Below are 24619 nucleotides of genomic sequence, written 5' to 3'. Positions count from 1 at the left end.
GTAATGTGTGTGTGCGTTGGCCGGCAAAGCGGTTTAGTTGCATTTTAGCTTTTAAAAGCATCTAGTTTTTGTATTTTGCAGTTATTTGTTTTCGGATTTATTTTTACCCTTGCATTGGCATTTACGAATTGGCCATGAATCACAAAAATTTGAATTTGAAATTACACATATGTATATAAACCTATATAAATTAATGGAGTGTATAAATTATAGACAGTATAATAAAGAAAGAATAAACCTATTTGATTTTAAAATCTATTTTCAGGCAAAAATTAAATCGAATAAAATTATTTTGCTATATACATACATATGTATCATAAATTAATAGTCATATTTTGTATATTTATAGAAGAATTGTAGAAGTCCTATATCAAGTCTGTAATATAATTTCTCAATTTTGCAAGGGTATAAAATCTTCGGCAGGCCAAAGTGCACTCTTCCTGAATATTTTGATTTTATTTTTACGCTGCTTAATGTAAAGAGTTTTGGTTTTATTTTTTGTTCGGTTTCGTTGTTTGCACAACATCGAAAGCACACGAATTAAGCACGTTTAGAGCATTTAGTTAAAATTACAAATTACGCACTAGTACACACATAGAAATTCTTATAACAAACATAAAAAAATGTGGCGACAAATTGCCCACAGTTTGCAGTTTCTACAAGTTAATTATTTTTTGAGTGAGGCGCTGAAAAGTATGCTACATTTTTGTATTGCATTTTTGCTGCTATCACGTGGGCCACAGCTTTGCGAAATTGCACTACTTAATGGCTAGATTTTGAGCATAGAGCGTATACACTCAGCTGTCAATGGGTAGCACGTACTAAGTGGGCGTGGTTAGAGGGATCACAGGGGACAGGATGCCTATGAGTTGCTGAGCTTGGACGGTGGCGGCGGCCATTGCCGCTTGATGACTGCGAAATGCGTCATTTGAAAGGTGTTTGTCAGCTGGCAGCGACGCTCGACGAATCCAGTTAGGCAGTAGCCCATGTTGTAATCCTCCATCGATATGTTCGATGTCAGATACAGCTTAAACTCATCATTGTATGCCAGCTGTGACCTCGACTTTGACTGCGAGCTGCTATTTGTGCCAGCAGTAGAGGCCGTTACTGCTCCTCCAGATACTGCTGCTGCTGCTGCTGCAGCTGTTGTCCCTCCAGCCGTTGTTGCGGCCGTTGTTGTTGTTGCCACTGTTGCGACTGTTGCAGCACCGCCTGTCGCTGTTATTGACGGTCTGCGAAAGTGTCCGGCAATCAACAGCGAGCCCTGCTGGTCCATAGGCAGCATTCTGGCCTTGGTTGCCTGCCGCTGCGTGCCAGCGCATTCGACAATGCGACAACGATTCGGCTGCCACCAGCAGGGTGTGATGGTCCAGTAGCTGGATGACGCGGTGCGCGCCCAGCCCTCCTCCGGATACAGCAATATCTGTGTGCGAATGCAAAGCAAAGAGAAATCGAGTGAGATTTTAGCCAGTGCCAATTGCAAATTGGTTTTGCGTATCGCTGCTTTAATTAAAAATCGTAATTAAAAAGTGCAAACTGCCCCACATTTGCATCCACAGCGACTAGTCATTGGGTCATTGTTTAAGCCCTAACTAAACGAAATTTATGTGTGCCACTAAGTGCTACTCATTACTTATCTGGCTGCTTCTGTGGCCCCACCCGTTCGAATTTGCTCGACTCATTGTTCTATAAAATATGCAAGTCTTTTCGATCCTCTGATCTGTGTTCCAAAATAGCAAAAAACCAAAAAGAAATGAACAATGAAAACCAGCAGCACTCGACCAATCGAAATAAGGACACAAGGCTTTTAATCATCTCCTAGGCAGCGGACATCACCTTTACCAACGCAATTTCACTGTTTGAGCACTCAGTTGCAAATCTAAATTAAGCCAGCTGCTTGTAATTGAAACACAATTTAATCAATGGCAATTTCATTGGATTAGAAAAGAATGAATGCATTTGTTAAAATGTGCGATGTATGGGAATTTCAATTGGACTTTCCCTCGTCAGACGTTTTGATTAATAACTTCTGTGATGCTTAACTTATATGAGAGAAATTTTAAGCATATGAACTGCATAATCTATATTTGTCAGTTTTCTAAAAATGCTTACTCTTTCACGTATATATTTATTTGCAAGTGAACTTAATTTAAATTAAATTCAATTATAAGAATTTGGGGAAATTTTGAGCCGGTATCCAAAATGTAACAAATGCAAAATCAAAGCCGTATAAAATATACAAGAAACTAAAAGTCAAATTTGGAGACTCTCGTTCCAAAGACGTTCGAGATACAAATTAATAACTGACTTTTGATAAACTTTTTAATTAATCAAAATGCAAAAATTTCCATTCTCTAGCAATTCAAGACGGATGGACAGACGAACGCACGGATGGACAGATGGATATGGCTTGAAAGACTCCGATCATTGTTATGATTAATAATATATATACTTTTTGGATTCTACAAAGATTTATACCCTGATATTCAGTTTTCAATGGGCTCAACGGAAAATATTTTAAAAAAAGTCATATACATAAAATCAATTGCAGTTATGGACCTGGAATTGTAAGAGTATATTGGTTTTGTGGAATTTATACACGTGGATCATCCTTGATACGCCTTGATACATCGTATGTCAATTATGGGCGTGGCAAATAGGCTAAAATTATATCTCCCACAGTTCCCTGCTAGAGATGTGACAAATAAGTTCTGCGTTCATAGTGCTATATGGAAATTCTGAAATTCGGAATTAACACTCGAGAGTACAACTCGAATATAAAAATATATAGATTATATATGCAATTTCATAGTGGTATATATTTTCTAAGGCATCAGAGCTAGAAACTTAAAGCTTCATTTATTGAATTACATTGTTACATTGTTACATTGAAAATATCTTACATTATATGCACTAAGTCCCAACATTTTGTAGTTAATCTACACTCGTAATATTATGTCCACGCCTACTGGAGACGTGGTAAATGGGTAAAAGCATATCTTCAACAGTTTTGGAGTTTAGACTGGGAGGGAGTATTATGCAGTCGGTAACGCCCGACTGAAAGATTCTTACTTGTTTTTAATATTGTTTAACTGGCGCGGCCGCAAATGTTCTTGATATTGTTGCTGTGGTTGGTTGTGGCATGTGGGACATGACAGATGCCACATGCCACATGCCGCATGCCACATTCCGTATGCCGCATGCCGCACATGGTGGCTTTATCTCAATGCCAGCTCATAAATAAAATGTGTTAGTTAGTTTATCATCAACTGGCAGCGATTTTGCATAGCGGTTGCTGCGGCGGCTGCAACAATTTTATTATTAATGCATGGCTGTGTGTTTTTCACTGTTTAACTGGGCGCACAACCGGGCGTATGCTTAATAAGCCAACACAGCTGCCTAGACGACGCTAATCAAACACGGAATTAAACGCACAATGGAGCGACAGTCAGCATTGTGGAAACGAAAAGGGAAAACGGGGAAGGGGATAAAAAATCTGTGGAATTCAAAAGAATATTTTCATTTTTTATACTTTTATTTTGAAAGGAATTGAAATAAAGCAGCACAGCGTAAAAGAGAAATGAAAACTTGAGCTGCAGGGAGCTGCCAAAGCTGCAGTCACTGCTGCTTCCCCCCAAGCCAATGGCCAATAGCCAACAGACACTGGCCACTAGCAATGACTACAGCAGCAGCTGCAGTAGCCCCAGCAGCAGCAGCAGCAGCAGCAGCAGCAGCAGCAGCAGTAGCAGCTGCTTTTGAAATTGAAGTGGCTGAAGTTGCAGGCGGTTGGCTTCTGGGAACTTCCATGCGTTAAGTTCCTGACTTTAAAATAATATGCTTATGTGGTTTTCTGTGTATCCTTTATTTTTTGTGTGGCAGGTAAATTGTTTAAAATGAATGCGGCGCAGACAACGGTTAAAAATGCATGCATAATTCCGCATTTTATTTTTATTTTAACTTAATTTTTTATGCTCTTAACGCATTTAACTAGCAGACGGCACGAGCACAATGCGAATACAGTTGCCATGGCCATGGCACATTAATCCTGAATGAAAACCCACTTGACTATTAATGAAAATTAAACGATTTTCGAGTGGCCGCAGTTAAGAGAATAATATGGAAAATAAAATCGCGGGCGCATGCAAATGAGGTGGCTGCAAATACTCATTAATACATAATCAACATTGTAAAGGATTGAGGGGTCGTTTGATTCAACTCTGGTTGATCCTGTGATCCTGATGAATGAGTTTTCCTTTCATTAGGTGCGCAACGCAATCATTGTGTCTGGAAGTTTTGTGAGTTAGATTGTGGTGGCAATGCTTTCCAGCTAGCTTCAAAAATATTCAGAATTACTTAAGATTATATAAGACATATATATATATAAACACTCTTCCTTTTATGATTTACCTTCTAGAGTCTTTCTACTTTTCACTCCATAGCTTTAACTTTACTTAGAAGGTGTCTACAGTAGTCTTTGGATCCCAAATGTGAAAATCACAGGGTGTAGATAGAGATAGATAGGAATAGATAGAGAAGGTCAATAATAGCTCAATAATCGAATTTTTATCTATATCTAACTCTGATACTTTCAAAGATGTAGACTTTAAATGGTTGCCCGATCGGTAGATATATAATCTATGGATAGGCGGGCAGCAAGACGGAGACTTCACAAAACCAATATGCGCTTTCACTCCTTGCTTTTAGCTCAGGTTCGTTTGGAAACCTTTATTATATTACAGTTAACGGTGATATAACATGTTGGTTAAATCAGGTGCTTTATTGTTGGAGCTGCTGTCTTTATTTTTGTTCACATGTTCTATTGAAGTGCAAGGGCTAACCGCAGTCGCAGGCCAATAACGAGCTGCTTGTGATTGCAGTTGCGTATGCCTTTGTGTGTGTGTGTAGGTGTCGGGCGCATCAATCGTCAGCCACAGATTGGGCACTCAGTGGCACACACGTGCACTCAGACAGTGGGTCACATATAGCAGCGCACGTGCCGCATATATGTCAACTTGCCCCACATGGCAAATGCTGCTGCACTCGAATTGCGCGCTCGTGTTTGAAAATGATCAAAAAATAAAAGGAGACCTGCTGGCAGCAGAAGCAACAACAGCAGGGCAGCGCCTTAATAAGCTGCCAAAATGCGAAGTCAGAGCTGGTTAACGTTGGGGTTGGAGTTCGTGCAGTTGGTGCCCTTCCATTGCATTATTCAAAGTTGCCAAAGTGCATGCTGCGAAATTGAAAATGCAACGCTACAAATCGCTTGCCACTATCAAGGGTCATAAAATCCCTACACCCACACACAAGCACACACTAGCAGACACAAACACATATGCAGCTCTCACACAGATACGTATAAATCACTTCCGCTTTGGTTTGCCGACTGCAGCGTTGGCAATTTCAAAGCCGGGGCATCAGGTGGCCAAGTCCATTGGCAATGGCAAAATCGAAAACGTGGCTTGTGGCTGTGATTGCGGCACTCTTTGGGTGGCGGCACACTGAAGGAGCTGCTGCCTTGAGGCGTCCATAATCGATTTCTGCGTGTCGCGCGATTGTTTGTTGACTTTGGTTTTTATTGCGTTGCCATTTTATTGCCACACATCAGAAGTAAATAAATTTGTGCACCCACCGACCCCAGCAATAGCAATGGCAATAGCAAAAGCAAAACCAGCATCGCGCCACTTGCATTGTCAATGCTCAGCTGGCAACTTTGTCTATTAATTTGCTTAATGAGTTCACTGACAAATATTGCACGCCCCGCCCTGACTTAGCAAATGTTTAAGTAGCTGCCAAGTTTTCAAGGCAGTGGAAAAGTTTTCTCGTTTCGTTCGATGGCCGCTGACATTAATTAATTAAGTGCTGCGGCAGACATTTCAACACTTTAACAGTCACTCTGTCTGTCAGTTCGACTATTACTTAGTCAAAATGTCGCACTCTATACATAGTGTGTAGCTCGGGTGTGTGCGTGTGCGTGTGTGTTTTGGCCAGTCGCAGCTAATTAGCAGCAGCCCTCATAAGTATGCTACAGTGCACAGCCAAATCCGGCGTAAGCTCGAAAATCAAAGCTTCAACACGATTGTCTAAGCACTCGAGGCACAGGCCCTCGCATACAAAAACAGTTGCTAGCAGACATGCCGCATTCACAGCTCCATTAGCCCGCCCATTGCTGACACTCCCACTACAACTCATTACAGCTATTGGCTTAGCATACCCTGTTATTGCACAACTATGCAAAGCATGAGCACACATTACATTCATTAAGAAAGGCAAACATTTATTTTGCGTAAAGAATTTTGTTTTTTTTTTGATAGTCTAGTCAGATAGTTGCTTTAATTAGTGTTTTTATAAATAATTTAAAGTTTTTTTTAACGAAATGTTAAGTTTCAATAAGCCTGATCATTTAAACACCCATTCAAAATGGAATTTAAAGGTAGGACGAATCATGACAGACGCCATACACTATGTGTATTAATCAGGACGACGGCTGAGTCACTTAGTCCTGTTCGTCTGCCTGTCTGTCCGACCGTCGATCTATAGGTTGTACGAACTAGGGACTTTAATGTCGTAGGTCTGCGTATTTCATGCGAATTTCAGGCTTATTTCAAATAATCGGTAAATATTCCCGTTTCAATGTTTTAATTAAAAATTTTGTTTAAATTAAGCAATTAAAATATATCTCGTACGTCTTTGTTGCTAGAGTCTTCAGGCTTCAAATTTTACCAAAATCTATTTAATTGAAGTTCAGTTTTCACTGAAGAGGCTTCACTTTGTACAAAGGTGATTGTTTAATTGAAGTCCGTTAAGTAAAACGTGTGCACAAATGCATCAAATGAATGCAGTCTTGTTTGCTCAAAGAATCGCAATGGGGATTGAAATATGTTTGAGTAATCAGGGGGTCCTTTGAGTTAGATCTTGGAGCTCGAGAAGTAAAGCAGAGGAGGTGCTGGTTCGATTCCTGGTGACCTGACATAGGATTTACTTCTTTTTTGTCTTTTTTAATTTGATTGGGAAAAGTTAGATACATATAAACTATTTGCTTGGACATGGTTTAGGGTATCTCCTAGTCGGACACCCCTGACTGAGCGTTCATACTCGTTGCTTATGGTTTGCATCGACAATTTCTTATATTTTACACTGTTCTAACATCGAATCATTTTCAGAAACTCTTTTAATGGTATTCAGCCATGCTTATAAATATATAAATTCGTTGAGTTGAATCTTTTCTTTATCGAAGAGTGCGGTAATTACTGATCTGGAATTCTCGTTGCTTTTTAATTTTATTGACAGTTCAGTTGCTTCACACTGAGTTTCTTTGTCCCTGTTTTACGTGAGGGTTGCCTTGAAGTGCAGCAGAAAATGAAGCTAAGGTTCTCTTCTTCATCTTCTTCGCTTCCATCTTTCCACTCGATTTATTGTTGTTGTTGTGCTAGGAGCTCGCTCGCGAGCTGTAATGAGTTTTTGGCTGGATGTAAACTTATCTCTGGCTTTAGTTTCAATTGGCATAGCTATTCGAATTTATGTATGCGCCTCACGCGCTGCACCACGCCCTGAAAGTGGGCGCCGGCCAAGTCAAGTGGAGCCAAGCCGAACTGTGGGTCCGGCATTCAAATTGGCCTGCAGCTGGCAGGGCCAAAGTTTTAATAAGTTGCTCATTAGCAGAGAAAATGAGGCAGCCGAAACAAAATAATTTACACGCCCAACATCCGTTGCAATTAAACTTGACGCAACTTAAATTTCAAGTCTTAGAGAGTGCAGAATGGATGGCCCAAACCAGACCCGACCCAGCTGGAGCCGCATTCCGGCCAAGTTTACGGCGTGCAGTAAATGTAGATGTCAACGGATGTTAGGCAAACGCCCGGCATAAGATGCCACGGCCTCAAAGTTTGTCGCGAGTATTTTCTAAATTTAATGAGTTGTATTACAGGCAAACTTGAAGCGGCGCGGCGCGGCGTAACTATTTCCTCGCAACAACCGCTTTACAACCGTTGCCCCAGCCCCTGGCCGCAACCGTCAAGCTTGGGCGTTTTGTTAAGAGTAACTTTATATGGCAAACTTTTCATGTGTCTCGGATGCACTCGCTCCTCTCACGCGCAAACCCCATTCCCGCTGCGGCGACGCTGGTAATGCAGAAATTAAAGTTCTTTGCCAAAGTACAAGCGCCGCCAAAACTTTTCACACAGCTCGCAGTTGACATGCCGAGGCGCCGGATATGCGAAACTACAATTTTGATATGTTAGACAAGTGATGTGGCGAAAGGAAGCCACAGTGGGCCAGATTAAGAGTGTGTAACACTATTTTAGAGTTGTGATATTATTTGCACAAACTGAATCCATCAGAAAAAAATGGTTCAGTTAAAAACTATCTAACCCGCTGAAGGAGGCGTGGTAGTCCCCATAAAGTATATATATATGATCAGTTTATTTCAAATAATCAATCATTAACGATTTGTTGTAATCGATTTAAGAAGTCGAGATTCAGTTATTAATTTATATCTCGTACGTTGTATTCATTTTTTGTAGACTTTATATAATATTGATTTTTTGTTATAGTTTAGATTCCATTCCTTAAATTTAAGTTTAGTTGCAAATGTAAACAATAAGCCGAATAAAATTCCAAAAGAATTTGTATGCATCGTCTTTCTGTTATTATTATTATATAATTAAAAAAAATGTTTTGCCCGGATCTCCCATTTTTAATGGGTATAAAAATATATTATTTTTCAGCGCCGATAACTTGCCTAGAAACCAATAAAAGTCTACATATTCGAAAGTATCCGAGCTAGAAACTTCAGAACTCGATTATTAAAATAATGTTTACTATCGATTCTTTTGGAGGCGTAGTATCGCGTGGCATTACTTTCAGGATTGGCCAACAATTTTATGTCAACGGCAACTGATGCATGGCAAATAGTAAAATTGGGAGTTGGTAGCGATTGAACCGTCTCTAATATGAGAAACACAATTTTTGCAAATTTAGTTGGATACGAAGAAAATGTATACCAAATCTAATATATTCAAAATCCTTTTATACATTATTTACTGTAATAATGGTAAATCTGTTTTCCAGTTTTTACGGAATTCAAGCTACTCATAAAAAGCGATTTTTTTTTGATAATGATAAAATGGTAAATTGTATCGAAAAATAATTTTTATATAATTATAGTTTTTAGTTCTAATTATAGTTTAGTTAGTAAATATTTCAAACTGTGGTTCGCGAGATTACTGCGTTCATACGAACAGACAGTCATTCAGATAGACATGGCTAGATCGACTTAGCCTGTCATCCTGATTAGGAACACAACTTTATATCGTCAGCCACGTCTCGGTCTGCCTGTTACACACATTTTCACGCAACTCCGAGTTCCCATTTTGCATGGGTTAAGGGTATAAAAAGAACGCTGCAACAGGAGAGAGTGAAAGTATTTTTTATCTGTACTAAAACCTGTTAATATTTCTCTTGAATATATATGCCTTGCTGTAAACATATTTTACAGACTGAGCCATTTAATATTGCGCCTTACTTTTAAGTTAATACTTTTAGACTCTTCAGATTATCATGAGGCTATAACTGATACTTCAAAATGACATTGATAGGTCCATTTCGTCCCCTTAAGTCTGGTGAATTGATTCTGGGGCTTATGCAAGATAAACGCATATCACAATGTTGTGTCAGATTCTATGCCAAACAATGATTATCCACGGTGCTGCACACACATACACACGCACACACGCACACTAACGAGCATCTACCTCGTCGGGCTGCCGTGTAAAAGATTAAGCACATTTATGTGACAGAGCTGAAGCCGTGAACGGAGACGCTGTGCCACGCATGTGCCACAATTTTAAAGTAGCTCTAATGAAATTTGAGCTGCAGGCAACACACACGTAATGTATAGAGGCATACACATACATATATACATATATAGAGGTATATGCATGTTGTGTAGGGGATAGAAGAAGTCTAAAGTTATGCGAATGAGTATGAGAGTGAACAGCGTCTAAGGAGCATGTTGCATGGTGTTGGCATTAAAGCGACACTAAAACGTCTGACAGGATAAGCCGAGAGCAACTAAACTTTATAGAGCACATCCCTGACTCAGCAGATAGCTGTTTAGATAAGTTGAGAGTTATAGTTTTTGTAAGGAGCACTCGTTCAAATAGTAAGCAGTGAGAGTCAAGCACTGAAAACTTTAGAGTAAAAGTCAACATTTTGTACGATTCCTGAATTAAGCCATAAGTGAGATTAGTAACTTACTAATCATGGCTAAAGTTTTATTGAGCTGACTCAAAGAAGAGCTAACAAACGTGATGTTTGCGCTTTGATAAATGAGATTTCATTTAGGCCTTCTGCTTATCAGAAATAAATGAATAAATATGTTGCCTAGTGTGTTAGTTGAACAATTTATATTTTTTATTATAAGTAAGTATATATTTATATGTAATTTTGGAGTTGAGGAAATCAAATTGAAAGTTAACTGAACAATAGTGATCTTATATCTGATTTAAGATATCATTATTTTCCCATAACATTCAATTAAGTTCAGCTAGAATCAGTTGCCTCATTAGCGTATCGCCTTAAAATGACTTAAGTTTTAGTATTTTCTTATTGATAACGTCAGTCTTGAAATATGCTTCCTGAATACCAAGCGTGAGGTTAACTCTGAAGCAGCAAAGCTTAAGGCTGCTCTTGGGTATCAAATTCAAAGTTAAAATTCTTATTAGGCACACACAAGTTGTTGCTCTGTTTTGTATTTGCAGTCAAATCCCAGTCACGATTCGATTCACACATTCAGCCGGAGACTTGGGACCTCTTGTCTGCTGCCCCGAGCCGCAGCAGTTTAAAAATTGGCGCGCTTTGTAACTTATGCCAAGTCAATGGGAAGTTCCCCAGCGTATTGCAAAATAGCTCATCAATAACCCATTTGCCGATATGCTGGGCTCTTGAAAAGGCTGAGCGCAGGTTGCGGCCGGGCAAGGCACAGCGAGGCCTGACCTCCACTGGGAGCAGTCTTCTCTTTGTGCCGCCCACCGGATGGCGTATGGCGGATGGCGGATGGCGGATGGCAATGTGCAGCTTAGCAAACGCGCTGCGCGAATTTTCGGGCGAACATAAGCGAACGATGCTTTCGAATGCGAATAAGGATGCCAAGAAAGATAGCTACCTCCGCTCACATTTATTCAAAGCTTATTCAGACCTTAATAGCACTGGGAATTCGTGCAGCTCGCATAAATCAGCCACGGAAATGAAACGCCACAGCGTCTGTGTCAAAATGTTTTGGCAGCCAATCAACGAATCAGGGGAAAATTTTTCCAATGGTTGTTGTTTCAATTATGGTTAATGACAGGCGGCTCCAATTGCCACGCCCCACTATCCATTTAAAGCAGCAAATGTGGCAACTGGTAGCCGTATGCAACATGTTAAGCAGCCCAAATGAAATGAAAATTTAATAAAATAAAAATATACGACTCCTTGTGCGCCAAAGCCAGCAAAGCAAGCGCCAAGACCCTCTGAGGGGGCACAGAGTGAAACGGAGGCAAAGTCGAAGACGTTTGCTTAAATGAAGATGTATGCCAGCCGGGCGTATGAGTAATATGCGCAAATATGCGCATAAAATAAAGCAACTTGTAGCAATTTCCCTCCAGCCAGCTTGGCATTCCCGCTCACTTCCTTTTTCACACACACACACTCGCACACACATATACACACACACACACTTCCTTTCAACTGACTGCCTTGCCACTTTGGCGGCGCTGCCTTCTTGTGTTTAATTTAGCCAGCCATAAACGTAATGTGGCGCCTGAAGTATGGGCTCCCCGAATTTATATGGCGCCATATAAAAGCCCCTCAACTGTGTCCCCTGCTCACGCTGCACGCCTCTCGCACTCGTATTTCATTGCCAACAGTGCCTAACATGAAATCATTTTATTTTAGACTGATTTAAAGGCGCAGCGGCAGCAGCAGACTGTTTAACCCATTGCACTGTGGAAGGTCGGCAAACTCGGATAACAGCAATGACTGTCAAAAGGACAATTTAATTGAATTTTCTATTTTTGCCACTTGGAGACAGTTTATAGAGAAGTTGGGGTAATTTTCTTAAGTTCAATAGTCAATCTATCAACGAGGCAAAATTACAAATAAATAATTTAAGTGACGCGAAAGGAAGCAGAATTTTCAAGTATTTAAAATAATTTTATTCATTTTTCATTGCTTTAATAAATGTCCACCATTTGTTTATAGATGGATAAAACGCACTTGTAAGATCACGCTAATGTTTCTCTATATTTCAATATATTTTTATATTTTTAAATTTAATTTATTAATACTCGCCCTCTTAATATATGCCCCCTTTAAATGTTGGATGAATGATGACATATTTGATTATTTTTATTTTATTTTCTCTTTAAATATTAATTTAAATTAAAGATTTTGAATTGTTTATATTAACACATGAAAGGCTAATGGCACTTTCTTAAATAAGCGCAACATTTTTCACAGAGTAGATTTGAACAAATTTGAAAAAAAAAACAAGTTACAAAGATTTCGTCGTAGGCTCCCAACTAAAGGAAATATGCCTTAACTTTCCGATCTGTGTTTTTAAAAGTAATCCACAGCCTGGCAATACTTGCCAAATTTTTGTTTAATAGCTTCTGTATTACGTAACGGATTTAACTACATTTTTGCATATGATACATATTTTATTGAACATTTGTCAGTTTACTAAATTGCAAACTCTTCACATATTGACTATATTTGCAACTGAATTTATACATAAAGAAAAGTTTTGATATCGACATGGTCATATACAATGACAGATAGAGCGAAATCGACTCAGTTCGTCGTCCTGATAAAGAAGATATATATGCCACGCCTCCTTATTCCTCTTACACACATATTCATGCAATGAATACAAAGTCTTTGTATATTTTAGAAAAACGTATTTCAAATAATAGAGACATGAGCTTTGGCGAATACATACATATGCATAACATCAGTAAGCCCAGCACATTTCAATAAGAAACTGCATTTGGAACAAAAGGCTTTCAATAATTAATTTCCCATAATAAAGCCCATAAGCTCAGTCCAAGCGCAGTCGCTGCGTGAACTCTGCGGCAAGCAGAGCGTGTGTTTATGAGTGAGAGTGTATGTGTGTTTGTGTGCATGTGTGTATGTGTGCTTCTGTTGTTTGTTAAATTGATTCGAATATTAGCTATACACAGGATTCAGGGTATCTCCTAGTGAAGCAGTCTCGAGTATAGCACTTTTATGGTATGTTATTAAGAAATATATTTTGGTAGCCATTAAAATATATTTGCTTTAAAATTTCATTGTCATTTTAAAGCGACTTTAACAGACTTAAATTTGTGTCAGGCTTCATTTAATCAGAGTTTTTTATTGTGTCGTATTTGTATTTTGCTGAAGCGTTGTCCCTTAGAGCGCCTTGCCCCGGACTGATTTTCAATTCTGCTCAGGCTCGTTGTGTCTCCTATATCAAAGGCATGCTGCCAAGTCGCGGATACGTCGCCATTCCGCGAATCCGTTGCCTGCCAGCACGTTAACATATCTGCGATACCATCCATCAAATATCACGAGTTGCTGGCATGCCTATGTGTGTCCGTGTATCTGTGTGCTTGTGTGTATCTGTATATCTGTGTGCTTGTGAGTAGCATGTATACATGCATACATACGGGTCGCCTAACTTCGACTGCCTTCTCTCAAGCCGTCAAATTTGCAAGAGCCGCCCATACCCACTTGGCCCATGGCCTAGCAGGCGCTTGGCTGTGGCGTATCAAGAAATTTTAAAGGCAGGCGGTTTTATGATACAGGGGTTGATACGCAGGGCTTTATCTGCTACATCAAGTTTAAGTTATTTCGTTGTCTAGTTCATTGAATTAGCTCGGCATATACAAGCAGACAAGAACACACACATGGGCATAAAATACATTGAATTAAATTGATGCGCTCGCAAATTGTGCTGCTTTTTATACTCATTCACGAACAGAAAGTGTATATAGGTTTTGTGTAATGTGCGTCTTGCTGTCATTTCATTCTCATCTATTGAAATTTAAAATTTCCCTTTACCATTCAATGCATGGCTAATCGGGAAATACTTAATCTGGTATGTCAGGAAGTGCAAGAGACTTAGAAGACCAACCAGATATAGAGGATATATCGCCAACAGAGCTCTTACTCTAGACATTTGGGTTGTGCGCTGCTTTTGAGATTCTCTACAGATCGACAGAAAAGCTTATATTCCTCTGAATGTCGGAGCTGGCAGCGCTTAGACTATGAGTATTATGACTATGAGTATTATGCAGTCAGTGACGCCCGACTGAAACATTGTTACTTGTTCTTTTTGGTTTTTGTGAGTGTTCAGGAAATTGCTTTTAATTTTGGCACAAATCTCTTTTTAATTTTTTTCTCTTTTTCTTATTTTGGTTTTCATTTGGCCTTTTTTATTTTAGTTTTTTGGCAAAGACAAAATGAGAGCAGCACAGCACAGCTGGCTGGGTCCAGACAAATCTTGTTTGCCGTCAAAATCCGGTGCCGGGCTAAAATCTCAGCAAGAGCCAAAAATGTTGTTGACAGCACATGTGCCATCGAAATTGCACCCACGCACACACCCAGAGCTAATCAAGCGGCAGCTGTGTGCCGCATCAAATTGTTGTCTATGCCACAACTGAGCTGGAATAGAGAGCATAGCATACTTTGCAGCGTCTGTCAGCTAGAATTTTGGCAAGCATTCTGGGCAAATGCTTAATAGATGCTGCAATAATTAACTACATTAAGTCAGCAGTAGGACAGCCAGCTGCAGGCGGTTGAGTCCTTGTAAACGTCGTTTTGCCTGCAGCTTAACGTAGCCTTAACGCAATTTGTCACGGCAGTCGAGCGCAGGAGGCGCCGTCTCATCCAACAACCAGCGGCCAAAAAGGAACAAAAAGTAGCGTGCTTTATTTATGTATATCCTTCGTACATTGTCTAAAAGCAACAGTAACAATGACACATTGAGCCGACAGGTAAAATGAAACTGTGTGTATCCCACACACACACACACATATTTAACACACACTCTCTACTCAAGCACAATGCTCATTTGAAATGCAAACGGCAAGAAAATGAGAAAAATTTCAGAGCATTGACAGCTACAAATTTTTTAGTGGTGCCTTCCAAACTAAAAGTTCTCGTTTACTTCTTTTTCGTATGCAAAATGCCAAAAATGTTCGCTTAAGCACGGCGCAACACACACGAATGGGCGTGGTCAGGCACGGGTCAGGTGAGTAGGCGCTAGCTTAACGACGCCTGCACTTTGCGCTCAACTCAGCTGAAAGCGGGTTTTTTGGCCTAGCCGTGTCAGTGTCAGTGTATTGTGTCCTTTTAGCTGAAAGTGCACGTATTAGTGAGAGGTGTTTGATATTTGGGGAACCAGTGTCGGCCTCCGTGGTAATCCCCTTGGGTAGAAAGCGTCAGAGCAATGATGGAAAAGTACTTGCAGTAAGCCTCGTTGGTCAAAAAATATTTTTATGTTCACTCACTCATACCGACTCAGCCACAGCGTTTTCTCATATGATGATGAATACGGAGCAACTGGCAAACGCTTTAATTTGAGCTCAGAATCGGGTAGCAGCAAAACTTACTGCAACAATTATTTGACTTCATCAGACGCTTTAAAAGTTAACTTTAATAATGACAATCGGGATGAATGTGAAATTATTTGCTTTTTAACTATCAACTATAAACTATGTGGAAGAAATAAATTGCTTGCTCATGAAGTTTTTGATCGTATGATCGTCAGTCATTTAGCCTCTTGAAATTAGAAAATATACACGAGTTAGCAAGATCAAAAAGGTATAATAGATATATTAATTCTGGTATACCTGTATCCTCTACAGTTTTACATCAGGTAAGCATGAGAGTTGCTATACAGGTCGATCAAATAATTATTGTCCACGCCCTCAAAGGGCGTAGACACATTGGCCCTGACCATAAAATGTTTTGTACAAATTCTTATATAATTTGAGCCCTATAGGGGCTAGAGACTAGAGACATCGGAATTTCTTTCACATATTGGCTATATATTCAACTGAATTTAATTTAAGTAATTTGGGTACATTCAGAGCTGGTATCCAAAATATTACAAAAGTCAAAGTTTTAATTGTAATAATAATAAAACGGGAATTTGTATCAATTATTTGAAAGAAATTTGTCATGCTCGTGCCGATTATTGACCATTTTCAATGTGCTCAGGGTATACAAATATAGGTTATATATCTTTTTAAGCTTTGGAAATAGTAACTTAAAAGCTCTATTTTTTTGTTTATTTTATTTTCAAGATTTTGCCCGAAATAAGTCAACAATAGTAAGGATGGTTTTTCATTTATGAAACAGTAAAAATATTTATTGATAAACTGTGCATACATAGATACAAAACTAGTATTAATATCACTCCGTCTCCATTTAGTTCGAAAAGTCTATATATTTTACTTATTTGCATGTTTTGTATAGTCACAATGCGTACTTCTAGCTTTAGCTGCCTCGTGGCTCTGCGAATTGGGTTCTTTTTAAAGACAACCTCAACCTACGTAATATATTTCAAGTCTGTAGATCTGTCAGGTTCCGAGATAGTGATCTATTAAGACTATGTGTATCCTAATTCTTTAGCATGTTACATATGAAAAAACTTTCCACCTTCAACTGAGATTCAGGTTATTATGAATAATTTTTTACTATTGCGTCTCACATGTGTGAATCCCATTGATTGCGCTTTGATTTGGTGACATCTATATACGAGACTGATCCTTTTCCTGTAAGTTTCGTGATACATCATTAAAAAAGAATTTCTTTTGAGCTAGTTGCATATTTTAAGTCCACTTTTTGGCGCATGCAATTCAGCTCTTTTGGGGCTTGCGCATATTTTCTTTTGAATTATTAAGTTAGCTGCTTACAGGCTGATAGTGGGCTGCAGCTATGGCTCCATCTTGCCGCATAATCATAAAAGTTGCCACTCAGCAGTTCAGCAATCGCTATCTATTTAAGATTTTGCGAACGGCGCAACTAAAATTACGCATACGCTGCGTCGCCAGACGTAAATCGCCTTAGTTGCTGTTGGTGCTGCTGTTCCGGCTGCTGCTGCTGAGCTGGTGAGCCATAAGCCCTAATAAACTAGCTGAAATGCATAGTTAATCCTTTTAGGCCACAGCCAGTGCTGTAGGCGTGACTTAAACTTTGCATGGCATTTAAATCAGAGGCACGCTGCATAAATCTAAGAGTGCGGCTACTTATTGGCGTCTTCTGGCTTCTTGGCCTGCACTGACGGCAGCCAATGAGTCAGTGTTGGGAAGCGGGCGAAGAGTCGCAGTTGGAGTGAGGCTGCCATTTTGACTGCTTCTATCTCTTTTATCTGCTGTCGCTGCCTCCATTGCTGCTGCTGCTACTGCTGCTTTTGCTGGTGATGCTACTGCTGCTTCTTCTTTTTGCTACAAATCATGATAATAAATTCCAATTTTATTTAGTCAGTGAGGCGGCAAAGCACCCTTGTCATCGTCAACGCTTGGCAGTAGCAGTCCAGAGTTCGGGACCAGCTCCAAAAAAGGCGAATGCTTCATCTGGTTGGGCAAAAGGGCTTGGAGTCCATTGCCTCAACTACTTGGATTAACGGTTCATTTTTATGACTTTTTTTGTTGTCTTTTTCTCAGTTTTTTTATACCCTAACCTCATTGAAAATGGAAATTCGGGGTATAATGGTCTTGTGCAAATGTATGTAACAGGCTTACGCAGGCGTGGCAGACCCCATAAAGCTTATATATTCTTGATCATGACGCCAAGCCGAGTTGATTATCAGTCTGTCCGCCTGTCCGTCTACCCATCTATCCATATATGTTATTTTGTAGGTCCGTGTATAGCACGCGCATATCAAGTTTGTTTCAAATAATCGATAACTATTCCCGTTTTTATAATTATCGATGATGGAATACAGTTATTAAATTATGTCTATACGGCTTACGAGTTTTACTTTTATTTTATACAACTTTCATTTTTGTTATATTTTGGCTACGCGTTCCAAATTTCCTTAAATTCTTTAAATTTAAGTTCAGTTTGAAATAGGGCCAATATGTGAAAGAGTTAACATTTCTACCAATCAAATAGAATATGTTGATTATATGCTGAAAATTCCATTAAAATCCATTAAGCAAAATAGAAGTTATTAAACAAACATTTTCTTAAAAATATTAAAAACGCAGATAGAACTGGGATCAGGGTATCTCGTTGTCGGTCATCTCTACTAGAGCTTTCTTACTTGTTTGTATATGCAGCGCTTTGACTGCTTTTGTTGGAGTCTGCGACGGCATTCGAATAAATTCACTCCTGAATTGAGTTTGTGTCGCTGGCGCCTGTTTAACTTTTGCCCAACTTAATCAGGCCTGATTGTAATGAATGCGAACAGTCGGGTCAATCACCAAGATGGCAGCTGGCTCATCAGATCGAATGGGGCGGACTACGGGCCAGGACTTGCTGTCTACTCGCTTGCTGGCTGCCAGCATTTGTGGTCGTCTGAGCAGCGGCGGCAAAACACATTAGCCGTGTGTTCTAAATGTTGCGCAGCTCGCGGACATGTAGCAGCAGCCAACTGTTTGTAAGCTCAGCTCTTCTGCTCATTTTTTGCCAGTGCTCACTGGCTCTTCATTGCCCGTTGGCACTTACAACGTTGCAATGTTGATGTCAACTTTTTTGACTCTCTTTTTTGTGACAGAAATTAACAGTTTGGTAGAGCGAAATACACCTGCACTTGGCTTCACAATTAATTTTAAATTATTGTACCTGTCCTTGCCTTTCCTGTGCTGGACTCGCATTGATTTTCTTGTAGGATTAGCCAACATTAAGCCAAGCAAAACTTGGTAGCTGACTAGGTCATAGCACGTTTTCCTGCAAATCTAACAAAGTATCATAGCTTGAGTCTCAAATACTTAGTTTTCAAAAGCTCATTTGATTTACAATATATATTTTTATATCCTCTCAGTCAAGCCACAACTGGAAAGGGTATAACCATAGTTCCATACGGCACAATGCTCAAAGCCACACACATGCACAGTTACTTTAGCTGACAGAGGCGACAGTTTGAGAGCGTCAGAGGGGGACAACGACGGGGAGAGAGGGAGGGAGCGGACAGATGGACAGAAAGACAGACAGATGGGCCAGTCACTTCCGCTTGCAGGCGAGGGCTGTCCATTTTATAATACCCTTTTTTGTTTGAGCTCTCACGGCTTTTGTTGGCGGGGCAGTTTCTTGATTTGCATTTGCATTTGAGCCTTGTGCCCGGCCACTGGCAACCAGCAGCTCAACAACCCAGCTACAGCATAATTATGGGCGATGAAAGGACGAAGGACTTTCGCCAACCAGTCTGCTATGCATGCGCCGGGTCACTAATGTTGGCACATGATGATTTCTCTCGAGCGCAAACTTGGCCAAGACTGTTTAGCAATCAGTGAGTGCAGGAAGTGCCTCCGACACGCTGATAAACTCTGAAAAGAACCGAAGCCTTTAAGCCGCTTACCACAAACTTTTAGATAGTTTTGGCTTGTTTACTTCGTAATAGGCACTTTTGTGCACAAAGTGTCAACAATTAAACGCAAATGCTTCATACGGAGTAAATACCAAATTTCACTTTGAGCAACTATTTAATAAGAAAGTCAAAGCTCGACAGGAAGACAAAAGAATTTCATTCCAATTGATTATTTGCAATTTAAGAGTAGCTTCTCCTAGGTGCTGCAAACTTTCTCCAAGCCTTTCACAGCTATTGAGCGACGAGTTCACATGTGCTCTTCTCAAAATTTAATCAATTTTCCCAAGCAACTCCTCAAAATTAAACTTTTAACTGACAAGAAATTGCAGTGCTGCAGTTTGAAGAGAAGATTGAACGTTATTAAAAGGGAAGTTCAGAAATCGACTTGAGATGTACTTGACGTGCAATATATATATAAATAAAATAATAATAATAATAATTAAGAGCTTGGATCTTAGGTTTGGCGTACATAGATTAAATTTATTGATTATTTTTTAAAGTATGATTGAATATGTGAATTTTAAAATTTTTAAAGATATATATATAAAGATTTTTGAAAGATATACTTTATATAATTTCAAGTCTTTTATTATTATATTTTATGAGTCATTAAGAGCTGATTATGACCATCATATTATTGAGTATGATCATAGTTTATTATTGACTATTTCCTTTGCTTATTCTACTTCTTCTACTACCTGTTACCCATAACTAAATAAGGTATAAGATATATAAGATAAATATTGCAACCATAGTTTACTTCGCAAGGCAACGTTACCAAAGTTAAACCATGTTTTTTATTTTATTTTGTATATTTCTTGTTCTATTCAAAAAATTTCTAATTAATTCTTTGACATATTCCTTATTCAAATTCCGTAAAGAGGAATTGAATTTCCTCTAAATTGACTTAGTTTCATAAGCATATTTCAAGCTGATTAGCAGAAAGGGATTCTTTGTCTGATTTTCGAGCTTTTGGTGTTTGCTAATAAATTGAATTTGTTTTGCAATCAGGCTCATACAGCTACATATTAGATTCACAGTTCATGCTGTCTGTCAGCCACTTGCGTTTTACATCTTGGCTGCATTTCAAGGTTGTGACTCAATGAGCTCCGTTGATGACATAAAAGTAATGACATTAGGACGCTTTTGAAGGTAACGCAACCGTCGCCCCCAAATTTCCGTAATGCAATATAATCCTAATGTCAGTCGGGGGGTAGGTTTTTTCGGTGGTTGCAAACGGTGGCCCGTGCTCCACTCACCCTGAGGCTCGTTGTGCTAAAACAAACATTTTGCTTCACTCTGCTCTATAGCTTCATTATAAAATCGATGAGAGGTCTGAGGTGTAAGCCAAACGCTGACCGGGGGGTTAAAACACAGCTACACTCGTGCATTGATAGCCAGGGTTGAGCTCTGGTTGCTTCTATAAACTAGGCACAATTGGGAGACTGCCAGGGTTAGACGCTTTTAAAATTTAATTAGACACAAACAAAACTTTAACTCGTGCTGGAACTTAATAAAGTTTTTGAAACTGTGTTGAGGCCATATTCATGTGATATGTAGATCAATAAAGGCCTAAGAATGCCTCTTTTAACGCACGTGAAAAGCTTGCTCTAACTTTAATTGTATTAAGTAAATTAAATCAGTTCTGAGCTAGCGAGGAAATTTTAATTAAATTGTAACTAATTTATGCAGTTAAAAAAGTATCAAATTCAATGTTGCTGGAAAATTTGGCAAGGAAATTAGTTTGAAATAAAGCTTAAATTGCACTGTAACTTAAGCTGAAATGATTTGAAGTTCATTGGACATTCCGTAAGGTATGTCTGTCTGTCTCTGTTAATAACGAACTTAAGTCATTTCAGCATACTTAGTACGATCTTAGACAATCAGGCCAAGCCTTTACGTAGGTTGATATCATTGGTCTTTAAATGTCGATCATAGATTTCGAGCCCTTTTCAACTCTAATAAAACCTCAGTATAAATTCTTATGTGGTCCTAAGTTTCAATGTATTTATAGCCTTCGCTCTAAGTGACTGACAGCTAAATGCGAAAGTCTAACTTAAAACAGAGCTTGGCACGATTTTTCTTTCTGTTTTTACCTTGAATCCATTTCAAAAGAGAATTGAGGGTATAATGATTTCATTGAAATATATATAACAATCAGCTGAATATGTGGGCTATCCACGTATATTTATATTCCGCAGCAGTGACAATAGCCGAGTCGATTGAATCCAATCCCACTTGAGGCAAATGTGTTCTTGATCATGACGACTGAGAGTCGAAAGGCTGAGTCGATTAGCCATGTCTGTCTGCCCATCTGTGTGGACAGTCAGGCAGATATGCACGCAGTGGTCCAGGGTATCTATCAGTTGGGTCATCGCGACTGGGCGATTGGGTCTTCTTAGTTGTTTTGCTTTTGTTACTAGACCACAATATCACGATGGCCTTTCTGTCGCCCCAAGCCCTTGCAGCACATGCAAAATGCGTTTCCGTCTGGTGCAACAGCTAATGCTCTCTGGCGTTTGGCTTCGTCCTTTCCGTTTTTTGTGGCACTTGTGCAGCAGCTGCATTCGCCTCGTCAGTGCAAAATAGACTGAAATTGATGATGTCACTTGATAGGGCGAATGAGTTTTCATTTTTCACTTTTCACATTGCAGGCATTGCAGGTCCTAGTCCTGGTTGAAGCCCCGGCCAGTCCAGACCAGACCATGCTCTAGGAAAGCTTGAAAAGCTCCGCCAGCTTCACGTTCATGTTGTTTAACAAATTCATCCTGTTGCTTGCGCTTCAGTGCGCGCCTAGTGCTGGGTTGGACAGCCAGCACATGGCATTGTGTCCTGCAGCGCACACAAACTCTCTCACAGACTCACACACACACAGATGCAGGCACAGGCACACAATTACAAACACATGCATTTATATATTCGCATATGCGATTTTGGGTAGGCCATTGTTGTGCATCGACCTGTTTGATTGGCTTGCTTTTTGCACGTTTTTAATTAGTGCAAGGCAGCATAGAAAAAGTAGTCATGTGTGGCCTGTGGCGTGTGGCATGTGGCATGTAGCAACACTGCTTAAAGTTGCTGGCACATTAAACCAAATGAAATATTTCATAAGCGCATTGCGACCCAGCCACAATACTAAATGATTTATATGCAAAGTGCTCAGACTATGGGCATGAGTATGAGTATTAGTAAAAGTATTTCAGTGCGTGTGTGTGAGTGAGTGTGTGTGAGTGCCCCGCAAACAAAAGACCAACAATCGACTCAATTCCACGCTACTCTTTACAGCTACAGCTAAAGCTACAAATTTTCCAAATTTTCTAACAATGGCGCGCACACACTGAGCACTCACCCATGAATGCCTAAGTGAAATTTGTGAAGTGAAATCACTTGTGTATTGGTTTGACTGCTCACGGTGTTAGGTAACAGTGGTTGTAGCTCTCAACTATTTGTACTACAAAATACTTCAAACTCAGCTGGATGCCATTAAAGGAATTATGCAGCATTTCAAAAAGATAAGAAGCTAAGAAACTTGAGTCTTAAAAATTAAAATATTTTTATTATACTTTTTCCTTTTTGATTAAATAACTTCGACCTGATTGCTAGTCCTTAATCATTTAGTTACAGTTTTGATAGTAAACTGTGCCGATAATAAAATTGAGAGGCTATACAAAAAGCCGAGAGTAGATTCTATTTTTCTATAAGCCTTGCAGATATCTACTTTAGCCAGACCTAAGTTAAGTTAGAGCTTGTTGTGGCACATATATTGCTGATAAGCAGCAAGGGGTGCAGTCATATGCTTATTGATAGCATTAAGAAATTGATACATTTGTTGTTTGAATTCTTAAATCCTTTCTAATCTGCTGTGTCTTCGAGGTCAGCTTTGTCCTTATGTAAATGGGTTGCTTAAATTTGTCAACAGATTTCGAGTCGATGCTTTGGCTTGTCATGTCCTCAATCGCTCACTCTCATGCACACTCGCACTAGCACAGCCAGACACATACACACTCTGTCAGTTACAGTTACAGTTACTTTCTGTTGCACTCACCTTATTGGAATTACCATTGAATTTTAAAAGTTTCTTGCAGGATTTGCCGCGACTCTCGAAATAGATTTCCTGTGGCGTACGTCGACGTCGCTGTGCTGCCGGCTGCGTTGTCAGCGTCTTGCGTTGCATGAACAATGGCTCACCTTGGCTGCACTCAGTACCTGCCACCGACTGTGTCGCCTTATGGCGGCTCACGCAGAACAAACGACTTAAGATGCCACAACAGCCGCTCGCTGCAGGCGTTTCAATTTCTGTTGCTGTTGTTGCTGTTGCTGTTGCTGTTGCGGTTGTTTCTGTTGTTGCATTGTTGTTGGCACAACAGCGGGCGGATATGGTCATTAGGTTGGCATTGTGGCGTGTCTGACGATTGACGTCCATTTCCATGGTGCGCAACAAAAAACTGTTGCCTACTTTCCTGCGCGCTGTGTTGAATTGCGAAATGTTTTTGCTTGTTTACCGTTATTGTTGTTATTGCTGTCGCTATTGCTGCTGTTTAAACACAACTTCCGACAGGTCTGTCCGCTTTAAACATGCCCTGGCTCTTTTTTATATGCACATCGTCAGCCGGAAGTTTCAGATTCTTTTATTGTGTGTGTATTTATTTCTGTTTTTTCTTTTGAGTGCCACTGAAAATAGCAGCGTGCTGTGGCAGGTGGTTCAATGGTGCTGTGGTGGCTGTTAAAGACACAACAACTTGGCGCCCGTACGCACCAATTTACACTCGCATACACACACACACACACACATACATACACGTACCCTTACGTCGCTCTCTCACACACGGACAGCCTCACGGTGCACAAAGGTAAAAGCAGCCGCGACGCTTACGAGCCGAGTGCAGTCAGCCAACTGGTAGCATTGCTAAGTATTTGGGCCGCTTGTGCTGCCGACGCCGTACAGCGTTGCCAGACTGTGGCGAGAGCAGCTGACGATGGGCAGTGCGCATGTCCAGCACACAGTGAGTGCTAAAAAGCATGCCACTTGCGCCCTTGGCAGCGGCTTGTGAATGAACCAAAGAT

The 24619-nt window shown here is 39.9% G+C and overlaps 1 protein-coding gene across 2 annotated transcripts; it reads right to left on the bottom strand.

Moving 5' to 3' along the window:
- Positions 1 to 381: 381 nt before the first annotated feature.
- On the bottom strand, positions 382 to 24404 carry LOC111599711. 2 transcript variants are annotated; one of them, XM_023315443.2, is made up of 2 exons: positions 23601 to 24404; positions 382 to 1423 (listed from the first exon to the last, which is right to left on the bottom strand). In XM_023315443.2, the coding sequence occupies exons 1-2, from the start codon at positions 23982 to 23984 to the stop codon at positions 863 to 865; spliced, it is 945 nt and encodes a 314-aa protein (XP_023171211.2). In that variant the 5' UTR covers positions 23985 to 24404; the 3' UTR covers positions 382 to 862. The 2 variants fall into 2 exon arrangements, with proteins under 2 accessions (XP_023171211.2, XP_023171212.2); XM_023315444.2 differs by lacking the exon at positions 23601 to 24404 and adding an exon at positions 12328 to 12394.
- Positions 24405 to 24619: the final 215 nt, after the last annotated feature.

The sequence above is a fragment of the Drosophila hydei genome, unplaced genomic scaffold (genome assembly GCF_003285905.1).
Source record: "Drosophila hydei strain 15085-1641.00,03,60 unplaced genomic scaffold, DhydRS2 tig00000060-arrow-pilon, whole genome shotgun sequence".
In the NCBI taxonomy this organism is placed as follows: domain Eukaryota; kingdom Metazoa; phylum Arthropoda; class Insecta; order Diptera; family Drosophilidae; genus Drosophila; species Drosophila hydei.
This window is presented reverse-complemented; position numbering and strand designations above follow the sequence as displayed.

Excerpts from the sequence above, each read along its gene's own strand:
- LOC111599711 (XM_023315443.2), bottom strand. The coding sequence starts at position 23,984 with ATGGAAATGGACGTCAATCGTCAGACACGCCACAATGCCAACCTAATG. Across the intron at positions 1,424-23,600 it reads TCAATGGTAATTCCAATAAG|ATATTGCTGTATCCGGAGGA; the intron begins GTGAGTGCAACA and ends ATTCGCACACAG.